The sequence below is a fragment of the Volvox carteri genome (assembly GCF_000143455.1).
Source record: "Volvox carteri f. nagariensis unplaced genomic scaffold VOLCAscaffold_31, whole genome shotgun sequence".
Lineage (NCBI taxonomy): Eukaryota > Viridiplantae > Chlorophyta > Chlorophyceae > Chlamydomonadales > Volvocaceae > Volvox > Volvox carteri.
Genome location: NW_003307574.1, coordinates 1,109,611 through 1,121,099, shown reverse-complemented (window position 1 = coordinate 1,121,099; position 11,489 = coordinate 1,109,611). Strand labels below are relative to the sequence as shown.

Here is an 11,489-nt window from a genome sequence, read left to right as displayed (position 1 = left end):
TATCAACGATCCTTTGCGTGGCTAAAGCACCTCGTCAATCCTCATCCTAAGCCAGTACAGTTGATAAATAAAAAAAGGCCTTAGCCCTTCCTCACCATCGAACGTTTCAGGCTTCCGGCTTTTCCAGGCTGCTTTTTATGCATAACAAGGACATGATAGGCCGATACCACTCTACCACCTCACATGAAATAACAACAAAACAGATGGTGCCCAATGCCATCCTAAACCCACAACATGCCCACTCCGACCCCCCGCTCCACTCACCGGATCTGGGGGTTCCGACAGCATACGGACGAGAGGGATACACGGCCCTGTAGCCGACAGGTTCATGTACGGCGTTCGGCCCACATCTCGTCACCTCAGTACATAAGCTTTCATACCGTTAGGGGATGGATAACAACCTAGTCACCCGTAATATATCGTACACACAGTGCAATACAGTAGCCGCTAAATGTTGTCCTTCAAGGTCCAACGACAGATTCTGACACAGGTTCCCGAACGCCAAAATTTGTGTCTGCCGCCGCAAATGCAACTGTGAAACCAGGAGCTCACTGCACAATATTCGCACGGCTCTCTGCGCCGCTCAGTTGGGCCATCCTACGGCCGACTGCCTTGCTGGGCTCCCTGCTGCTGCGAGGGGTTGGGCCACGGGGAGCTCGGCTCCAGGGTGACATCCACCTCGAAGGTGCTGTTCTCGCGGAGCACCGTGATGTGCAGCGTGTCACCCACCTGAGCGGCATTACCATTCGCGGAGCAAAGCAGGGAGATGAGAGGAAGTTGGAAAGGAAGGCAAAGCGGACAAGGAAGGTCGACAGAGGGAGCTTTGGAGGCAATACCGACATTTCGGGGCGGGTCGGGATGAACTTAGATGTGACCCTTGGGGGAGGACCAGGGATAGCGCACCCACGTATGTAAGCCTAGGACTCGCACGTACAGCACGTGTCTAGTTGCTTGTAAGGTTTTGCCAGGTAATACCAGAAGGGCCAAGTAACCTTCAGCACCAGCTCTTATGCCAGTCCGGTACATCCCTTCCTACGTTGAATCCCCCCTCGGAACGCATCTAAAGGACGCATATAACGAACTGGTTCATCGAAACGGTCATTTACTTTCCCCAAGCCTGCGCGACCCCCCTTCATCCCCTGTCCCAAAAGAGGAGGGAGCCTGTCAGATCCCTTAACTGTCACCACCACCGCCACCGCCACCAGCACGGCCTCCCCAACCACAAGCATAGACCTAGGTCCATATGCTTCAAGACCTACCTGGCACTTGTCCAGCACGCGATACAGATCTGAGGAGCTCTTGATCTTGATGCCGTTGACTGCCGTGATGATATCTCCCAGCACCAGTCGCCCGTACTCGTCGCGAGTGCTGCCCTTGAGTCCTGCCTTCCAGGCGGGTCCGCCCTCCCGGGTGCTCAGAACCAGGATCCCCGCTGAAAGTAGAGGTAAGATAGGGTAGGACAGGATAGGGAAGTGAACTGTGTTACACAGGTGCTATTGGTAATATAGAAGCACCTACGCGTACTTACGTTTGTTTCCTCCGGAACCATGGACCCCAGCGTGTATTAGGGAGTGGCTTTCCGGGTTGGTGAAGTATTCGAACGTGTTTACGAACAAAGAGCACAGCGAGAGAACCAGGACGGAGGAAAGTACGTTCCTGTATAAGGCCCTCAGCCGCCCTCCCACCCACCAGCCTTCCCAAGCGGTATTAACCCCCTTAAAGCCCCTGCCCACCTTTAATGCCTAACGCCTCAGATGACACATCCGGGGCGAAGGAGATGCCCAACATGGGCCGAGTCACCTGGGTTGGAAGGCGAGTCGGCAGGGTTGGAAGGGTCAGCGGGGTGGGTGCCAGTGAATGTACGTACACATTAGGCACCGCATTGTGTCCCTTGAGGGTTCCCAGTTCGATCCCGACAGTGAGCGGGTTATATATATTCCGTTAGAGGGTGGGAGCACCCTCCTGCCGATGGACGGTGATGGTCCAACTCGGTTTCAGTAGTGAGAGACCTGCGAGCCGACCGACCAGGATTGGAGTGGAGTGGAGTTGTGTTGCCGCCGTTGTGTCGGCAGGCTCCGCCAAATGCTGATGGTGGTGGTGGTGGTGGTGACGGTGTTGGGTAGAAGTCGGCACACATAGCTGAGGCTGCCCGGAAGGATGCGAGCGTCCCCAAACGTGGCACCGGGGGAGGTAATGGCAGGGACTGCCAGCGGGCTAGTAGTGGCCACACACACATACAGGTGAAGGAAGCTATAAAGCCCCTCCCCACCTACTTCACACACAACCATATAACTCTATTTCGGAGGGACCCTTGCAAGAAAAGTGTATGTGCCCGTACGCATGCGTAAAGCTCCGCAGTCTGAAAGTCGATTTAAATGTATGCGGGGATCCAGTCCGCTCTTCTTCCGCTCCTTCTCCGTTATTCTTCCCACTACCGCCCTCCAGCGGCCAATCAACCAACGAAACAACCGGGCAACAACCTGCACACAAACACTACTTCCCAACTAACCACTGGGCCCCGCGATGCGCATTTGCCATGCTACCCATCATGCCGTACTACCCACCTTGCCGTACTGGATGATCTGCCCCACGCTGCTCTTGACAATATCCACCGGAATGGCGAACCCCACTCCGTTGTTTGCCCCCGTCGGTGAATAGATGGCGGTGTTGATACCGATGAGACAGCCGCCGCTGTCCAGCAAGGGACCTCCGCTGTTGCCTGACAGCCGGGGTCACCAACGGACGGACAGTTGTACAGGAAATGGCTTATTACGTATTTGCACCTTGGAGCGAAGCAACGGGTCATCCGTCATACGGTTGGCATCCCCGAGGAAAAAGGGGTTAGCGCTGCACCGGAAAACGCGCAGTAACGCGCACATAACGGCATAAGACATCATGACGCTAACCCCCGGGTCGCCCACCCACCCACCCGCACCACACCACAGCACCCAGCACCACACCAACGCACCACCCAACCACCACCCTAAACGCCACCTACCCGGGTTGATCGCGGCGTCCGTTTGGATGACATCCTGTAGAAGCCGGGACGCACCGGAAAGCACGCGGCGGCGCGAGGACGAATATGAATTGATGAATGTCAAGATGTGATGAAACACCGCCATCCGCATCAGAGGTACGGGAGCTTGCGGGTCAGTATTTTGCAAGCCTCGCACGAACGGCCAGCCGCATCCTAGCCGCTGAAAGCATGGTGAGCCAAAGCTTTTTACAACGGAGGGCATTCCTCTCTCCCTGTCCTCCCCTTCCTTGTCAGTGGTTCGTCTATATATATACATATACATATATCTATATACCTATCACCCTGTCCCTCCCGCCCCAGCGCTCCCACCTGTATGGGCCTTCCGCTGATGGACTGAATCTCTCGCCCCGTACCACTGACCACTCCCACAGTCAGGGTGTGATCCAGACCGAAAGGGTTCCCAATGGCAAACACCTGGGTCCATCCAAAAAGGGGGGGACGGAGGGAACTTAGCAGTTTCAGGGGGGTTGAAACTTCCACTCGTCTTACATGGAATGGGGGTGCACCAGGGGGAATAACGAGGGGGCTCTACAGCGTTCGGGTCGGCTCGAGGGTCAAGGCTGCCCGGTATGCAGTAGTACCTGCAGTACCCTCTTAGCCGGGAAGCACCCCACCCTTAGCCGGGGGGGAAAAGGGGAGGGACAGGGGCCACTGATGTAACGAAGGCACGGAGTGGCGGCATGCAGGCCACCGGGGAAGGCTGCAGCCTGTTGTGTTTTGGTTTCGGAGTCCCTCGCGAGCCCTCGTGTCCAATCTGCCTATACCCTTTATGTTTTTTTACAAACCGGATCGGGGATGTCCGGGTGCCGGTGGTCTCTAGCTTCTATTCCCCTGGGCATCCGGCCACCACCCTCCCCCGCTCTTCTACTTCCACACCTACATACCTTCTGCCCCACCACAATGTCAGCGGAGCTGCTGCACAGGCTGAGAGGCTCCAACATGGCTGTCGGGGGAGAAGGCGCACGGACCGACCTCCCCGGCGCAGCAGCAGCCCCCCCCGCCGAGCCGCCACCGCCACCGCCAGACGCCACCGGCTGCGACGGGCCCCCCGTCGCCGCCGCCTGTACCTCCCTTTCCGCTGCCCCCATGGGCCCTATTTGGAGCACCGCGATGTCCTTGTCCTGATCCTGTGTCGACATCCAATTTGCATGACACACACACACACATAAGTACAAGGATACATATGACATGTGTTCATATGTTCGTGTTTTAGGAGGAAGGGGGGTAACACGGTCTTCAAGATGCAAGGTAAAAGACAAAAAAACCTTCGTCGCCTTTAGCCCGCCACCGCTACCCGATAGCCCTCCTCAAGTCCCCCCTCCAAAACCCCCTCTCCCCCTCTCACCACGCCAACCACACGCGCGGAAAACTCCTCCCCGTCGGCTAGGGTGACCTGCGCTCAGCGGTGATCGGGACCGGGAGGGCGGGAGAGGGGCGCGTGACCCGGGGGGGGAAAGACGAACCACACGCGATTGAAGCTGCTGCCAGGGCAAGATAGTAGCAACCGAAAGAACTGACCGAAAGGCGTCCGTGGCGACTGTGACGACTGTAACCTCGGGATGACGACTGTAACCTCGGGATGAAGAATTGACGTAGATGTTGGAAGTCCTACCTACCTAAGCCGCCAGAAATATTATAGCCAAACCGTAAACTAGTAGGTGTAGAAAAAGTAGTGAAGGCGGCGAGAAAAAAATGCTGACGTAAAAGTGGCGTAAAGTTGCTGGCCAGGAGAGAAAGCTGCATTGCTGATACTGAAAGGCTGCCGGTATGCAAGTGTTCCTCCCAACCCCCCAAAAAAACTAGAACGCGCGACTGACCCGACCGACCCAAACTAAACTATACCGGCTAGCCTACCGACGCCAACGCGAAATACCAAAGAAGCTCGAACCACCTTTTGGACTCACCTGGCCAGGCCGCCGAAGTAGTGGCAAAAGGCACATGCAAAAACAAAAGGGTAACAAAGATGTGAGGCGGGTGCGATAAAGGACAAGGGAACATGCAAATGCTGCTGAGGACCCGGGGGGGGGGCCGGAGGACACCAAGGGGGAGATCATAGGAGGATGCAAAAAGCCAAACAAACGAACAGTGGGCGAGGGGTGAGGCGTGGGGTTCGAGACGCGGCGGTACTACACATGTGCCGGTGGTGGTTTTCGGAGGCACAACTCCGCGTTGGCTGTCGACCCACATTACGATGGTGTCGGGACAACCATACATACAAACACACATACACATACGCACACATATACGCACGGCAGGGAGTGATTAGGATACGTGTGCGCACGTATTATAGACGTGATGTACATGGATCTGTCCGCGTGCCATCTGTCCCTACGCAACAACGCGTAATGACTGTATTGAATTCTGCGACAGTGAATCCGAAAAAGATCGTAGGTGTAACCTTTCAACGGCCTGTATCGAAATCCCCACCGACCCAAGTTGACCCAAATCACATTCCTGCCGACCCACATCGCAGGCATCGAATCCTCCTGCAGCCATTCTCCTCCCCTCCCACCTTTATGTCGCTAGCGTCCTGGATGACATGATAGTTCGTCACCACATGCCCCGCGGAGTCCTGCGGGGCGAAGCACCATCGCTCGGCCGAGCGAAAGAGGGAGCGGGAGAGCGGGAGTGAGAAGATCTGCGGGCCTTAGGCTGGAGGGCCGACTTAGAGATACTCACCAGAGAAAACCCGCACCACCTTTGGTTTACCCGTACAAAGTTTCGAAAGCTCAGCAGCTTCCTTTACTGGTAGAGCAGAAAGTTCTTCTGGTGAGCCCATCCCATCCCAGTCCGTCACGGCCCATCCCAGCCAGGCCCAGCGAGGCTCAGAGGGAACTAGTGATCAGCGGAAGGGGTTTTACGAGTCATGCGGCAGCACAAAGCGATGTGGCTGTGGCTGAGCCCTAAGCCCCTGAGCCCACGTCACATTGAAATATACACTCCGCCACGGCTTGCCTTGCACTCGCATGCACACCCAGAGGGTGACACACCGCCCTCGGGCCCTACACTGCCCTCAGGCCCTACAGCACGTGCTGATGCAAGGCAAGTGCTACTGCTGTTTGCTGAGAGGCTGCATCCGCGCAAGCGATGCACCCTAGCGTATTGCATCCTCGCACAACCTCGCCGCGTGCGCGCAACTAAGGTTATGCATCAGACACAGACATCTGGAGACATGCCATGCTGCCCCAGACAACCGCTCCCACCCACGCAGAGCACCCACCCAGATGAAGCCGCTGCCTTGGCCCTGCGGCATCTCCAACATGTTCATCGTGAATGCATCGCGCCTGCACATCACAGTCACAGCATAACGTAGCGGCGCACAGCACATACAGGGATAGGGGGACGCTGCAAGGCGTAACACTGCAGCGGAAGCGTGCAGAGGGTAACGGCTTTGGCAGCGCCTATTAGGGCCTATTTGGTTGCCGTGTCATGTCTGTCGGTGACCCGGGCGCCAATGAATCGCGGCAATATAACCTGTCCTGCTTTCTTCCTTCGCTGCTGCTTTCAAGGACGGCTATATCAAGGACGGCCATTTAATCCGTGTCCTCGCAACGGGCCACTTGAGCGCACGTCGCCAGGCAAGGGGAAAACAGTTCGGAAATACACACGCAATCCGCGCTACTGCAACCCGCTGCGAGTAAGCGGCCAGCGAGCATGGGGTTGCATGACTGCGCGTGCATGGCTGTGTGTGCATGCTTGCGCTATGAACTTCAACGGAAGCAACAGGGAAAACAGGTGAGGCGATGTGACAATGTATCCTTGTACGTGAATGTCAAGGATGCGTTGCCCTTGTTGGGTGGGTGCTTTAGCTTGCGTGCGCCATGCAGGACATGTTTGGGTTTAAGACTTTCAGCCGCCATAGCCGCAAGGACCCTCACTTGACTGCCAAGTTGGTTACGTTGACCACGCTAGGAGTGGATCGTTTGAAAATTTCGATTGTAAGCTGCTCCTCGGGGGTTAGCCGTGGTCGGCTCAGGGCGGGGCTGGGCACCAGGCAGCTCCCCGCAAGCAGCGACGCAGTACCGAGGGCTGCAACCAAGGTCCGCAGCAGCCGTTGACCGGGAGGTTCCGCCGGTACTGTGTCCAAAGACGCAGCTGCGACAACATCGGCTACAATTGCCGTGTTAGTGATTAGATCTGGCTTGGGTGAAAGGGCGCCATATGCGGAGCACCAGCTGGCATCTTTCGGTGCGAGAGCCCGGAGTAGTCCTCGTGCTGGGGTTGTCAAGATACGCACCGCACGGTAGACCACATGCTTGCTGCTGATGTCGCCATGCGTAACAGTCTGTAGTTTGTCTGTTGTAAGGGCGCAAAGGGTCAAGACAATAGAAGAGAACTGCGTCGAGAGTGGTCGATGCGAGGAAGCTACTACACAAGCATGCAGTATACCCCTGTGATGCAATCGCTAAGTAAATTCGCATCCTTTCACACCTCTAGGATTGATCCGCGCCTTGGAATGTTGTTGAAGGGTCATCACTTCTCAAAACACACGGTCCCGCTGCCAGATCGCGGTGCCACGCTGAAACAATCTATATAAATATAAAGTTGTAATAATACTTAGCGAAGAAGTTCTTCAAGACTGCAAGTTTGGCTCGTTTCGACAGCGAGTGGTTAGGAGCGGTTTCCCCAACCAGGCGTACAATGCTCATCATAGCCGCAAGCTCTCCGCCGCATTTCTATATGATGAATAATCCACTTAGTTAAAGTCAACTATTTCATTGACTACTTGGACCTCATCGGACTATATGGCTCCAGTCCCCATGGCTCCCTCTGTGGCTCCAACCGTTTAAAGCACCAGGGCAGTGCTAAGTGAACTAATGACAGACGGTGCATGTACACCGACTGCAAAATCAATTTACCCAATATTTTCAATTCCATGCGAAATCCAGAGCCATGAACACACTCTTGACCTTCGAGGCCGGCACTGTCACCAATCTTACGCCGTGGCCGGCCTTTTAAGCACCGGAGTAGTTTAGCAAACGCGAGCAGTAACACGCACATCAGAAGCAAAGTATGCGCCACCTTTTACCCGCCATTCTTACCGCATGGACCTGTTCCCTGAAATTTGCCGTACGCATGGCCAGTTGAGATGGCAGGCGTACCGACTGGGTGCATCCAGTTACGGCGCACTTCTGAAGAATCAACACTGGGCGTTTGTGTTTGAAGGGGCTACGGCCATAACCCTGAAATGTTACCCAAAACACTAAAGCGAGCTTAGCTGCGCACTGCGTTCTACTGCTTCAAGTACATTAAGGCATTGCAAGCTTTCCAGGGAGGGCTGGCGGGGTCGTCTCTACTTCACGGTGGAAATGCAGAGCGATTGAGGATGAGTTGCATGCTTTGGTGCGTGCTTAGCCTACGGGGAATTTACAGGGTGCGATAGGCGTGGTATCGTAATGAATGAGGCTTCCCCCCTTCGCTGTGGCTACGTTTCTTTTGGAGGTCTGGTAGGGCAGAGCACTCTTGTTCCTCGTGCTGCAGCTGCTCCTGATATATTGGGGCCGCCGTCTGCGCGGGCTCTTCCGTCAAGAACGGCAGGACGCTGTTGGAGATAGGAGTCTTTCAGTGAACACATCACTCCACTCGTATCGTTACCCAATTTAACAAATAATACCTTTAGACGCCTGAAATGGAGCTTGCGCAAACCAGGTAACTAGCGCGTTTTGGTTTCGGTTTCTGGTTCCGGCGCGAGAATTCTAGCCCTGGTGTCAGCACAAAATGGTACAGGGCGTACGAAAGTGTTTGTAAACGAGTATTGTCTGCCTGTAGTGTCTGCCGTAGCTCCTCGGGGTGTGGAATTGGGCATCACTTTTATCGGATATTGGCCTGCTTCCCACAAAGGACGACTTGTTTAAGCCTGCAAGCTTTGTGTTGTTGCAAATCGCACTCAGGCCATTCGTCATTGGCCTGCATTGCTTAAAATTTTGCAATCTTGTTATCATGGAGTGCGTGTGCTTCACCTTGATAGTGGACGACATTGTTTTGCCCCACGGGGAGACAGTCATGGAGGCCTTAGGTGGAGGCGGTAGGTTATCCTATAGTCATACTGGCCGTCTGTAAAATGTACGTCATCATCACTTGCAAATGAGTGGGCTGGGCGTCCGTCACAGGACCGCAGACGCTGTTCGGCTATCAGCTAGTGACCAACCAGAGCGCTGCTGTGGGTTTATCAGGTGGGTGGACGGACGCCGTCGTCACGTCTCCCCCAGCGTTTGGACGTTCACAGACCGGCGCGCGCGCGGGGGCGCCGTGCAACGCTCTAAAAACGTCTCCTATCATACGCATATCAATTCGCTCCTCGCCTGTTCGCTTCCCACCATCACGCAGCTGGAGTCGGACCCGACCTGCCGCAGCGCTGCAAGGTACGGCGCGCTCTTGACCCCCCCGGGGCTAAAACATGAACGACAGACAAGCTTAAGCGCACCCGCGGATGGACCTCTGTCAGGTCCTCGCCCATCGGTCCAAAGATTTTGAGGATTGGACACAGCCTGTCAAAAAAAACATTGGCTCATTCCTCGTTGGGGACCAAGCTTTGCGTGTTGGCAATCGTAGGCTCCGACTCCAGACGCTTCCTGAATACCGCTGCTATATGCGGCTGTATCGCCACACAGGCCTGGCTTGAGTCGCTTGGCGTGGACACGTCCGGCCTGGTGCCGTACCAACGGCCAACTCCACGAGCATGGCAGGTCTTTGAGGAATGGGGCCGCCGCACGCAGGTGACGAGGGGGAGGGTGTGAGGTTGGGTGTACGGAAAGGGAAGCTTGCAGACGCAGGAGTTGGCTTGGGGTTGGGTTGGTTATGTGGGTATCGACGAGGGTTCAATCTGAGGGTTTATGTCCCCCCTGGATCCCCCCACCACACGTCTACACGTCTACTACCCCCAGCCTTCCATCCACCTCCAACAAACACTCCTGCGGCGCCATACCCATCCACGCCCCACTTGCCCACCCGCCCAGATCTGGCGGGGTCGCGATGACCCGTGCGAGGAGCTGTACGAAATGTTGCGCCCCAAGTACGACACCATGCCGGCCCATTTTCAGCGCTCCTGTAACTACCATCTGGGCGTCCACCCCCTGCACCCGCCTCGTCGTCTGATGAGCCAGCTCAGGCGAGCGGCTCATGCCAACGGAGGTGGGGTTGGGTTACCAGGGTGAGGAGGTGAGGGGGTGAGGAGGTGAGGGGGTGAAGATACACGGGGCCTCCTGAGGGGCCGGAGGGGAGACGGGGCCGAGGAGGAGGAGGAGGAGCCTGGTGCGGCAGGCTTGGCATTGAGCTGGGGGTATGCGTTGTGGGGCCACGTGCTCCCTGCTTCCAGTACAGCTGGTACAAAATGTAAGAAAACATCGTGTATCTTCTCAACACCCCACCCCGCCTCGCACCCCCCATGCCATTCCACCTGTCACCTGGCTACATGAAACCCCAACTCCCCTACGAATGCGTTACGTGTCAGGCGTGCTGTCCATCGAGCCGTACACTTCGGCTGAGTCCGCCGCCACCCCCGGGCAGGTGTCGGAGCTGCTCGCTCACTGCGACATCTTCTCACCCAATGAGGGGGAGGCGGAGTCCATCGTGGGGCCTGGTGGGCCGGGGGGCCCCGGGGACGAGAGGGAGCAGGGGAAATGAGGGGGGGGGAGGTTTGGGGGCAGGGAACAGGAAAGCTTGTAACGAGGGGAAGAGGATACTGGAGGACACCTCTGTGCGGACCGTGGAGGGGGTGTAAGCGGAAAGGAGGGGAGAGAGAAAGGGGGGGGAGACCGGGGAGAAGAGGAGGGGATGTCGCAGTGGAGTGCCAGGGTGCTGCGTCGTATTCCCTCCCTCCCTCCCTCCCCCCCTCCCTCTAAAGGTCCTTTTGGACGCCGGCAGTTGATGCGACCTTTCACCTTAAAACTGCCCTCGATACGTAATGTCTCTTCATTCGTTTCTTTCCTCCATGTCCCTCCCCTTCTCCTCCTCTTTTGGGTCCCCCCTTGCCACACACGCACGTATCAACCCCACCTTTTAGGATCACCGGAGCAGCTCGCCCTCCGGCTGTTGTCACTGTCTCCCCCGGGGGGTGCGGACCTTGTGGTGGTCAGGTGCGGGCCGGAGGGGGCGCTGGTGGCCAGGAGGCGGCAGCCGCAGCCGCTGGTGTCGGCTGAGGCGGCGGTGGGCCCAGTGACAGAGCGGGCCCTGGCTAACCAACATGGTCAGCAGGACGGTGGGGCTGACGGTGCCGGGTTGCGGCAAGACGGCAGGCGCAAGGGGGAGCAGGCGGAGGAGCACGTGGAGGAGCACGTGGAGGTGGAGGTGGAGGTCTACCGGGTGTGTGATTGAGTGGGTGATGGGGTAGGCGGGAAAAGGAAAGGGAGCCGTACCGGGTGAGTGGACGGGTGGGTATGACAACGGGGCGGTGATGATGTGATGTCCGTCCTCGTCCCAGCTGCCGGTGCCCCAGCACTCCCCTTCCTCAACC

The 11,489-nt window shown here is 56.8% G+C and overlaps 2 protein-coding genes across 2 annotated transcripts in view; one reads left to right on the top strand and one right to left on the bottom strand.

Annotated features, from left to right (window-relative positions):
- Nucleotides 1–597: 597 nt before the first annotated feature.
- On the bottom strand, nt 598–7,001 carry deg1A (trypsin family; the record flags this gene model as incomplete). Its single annotated transcript, XM_002952617.1, has 12 exons — nt 598–729; nt 1,260–1,432; nt 1,734–1,800; nt 2,565–2,719; nt 2,999–3,032; nt 3,347–3,451; nt 3,922–3,949; nt 4,079–4,164; nt 4,383–4,430; nt 5,550–5,609; nt 6,258–6,321; nt 6,916–7,001. Coding segments are annotated over 12 exons (1,038 nt in total), but the record flags the coding sequence as incomplete, so codon positions are not given.
- Nucleotides 7,002–8,977: 1,976 nt separating this feature from the next.
- VOLCADRAFT_105651 (uncharacterized protein) overlaps nt 8,978–11,489 on the top strand; it is a gene marked incomplete at both ends in the record, with an annotated part of 33,133 nt that continues 30,621 nt past the window's right edge. Inside the window, 7 exons of the mRNA XM_002952696.1 lie at nt 8,978–9,062; nt 9,148–9,210; nt 9,365–9,399; nt 9,649–9,753; nt 9,994–10,168; nt 10,488–10,616; nt 11,040–11,338. Of these exons, the coding sequence (XP_002952742.1) occupies nt 8,978–9,062; nt 9,148–9,210; nt 9,365–9,399; nt 9,649–9,753; nt 9,994–10,168; nt 10,488–10,616; nt 11,040–11,338 (891 nt within the window). The remainder of the gene's footprint in view (nt 9,063–9,147; nt 9,211–9,364; nt 9,400–9,648; nt 9,754–9,993; nt 10,169–10,487; nt 10,617–11,039; nt 11,339–11,489) is intronic.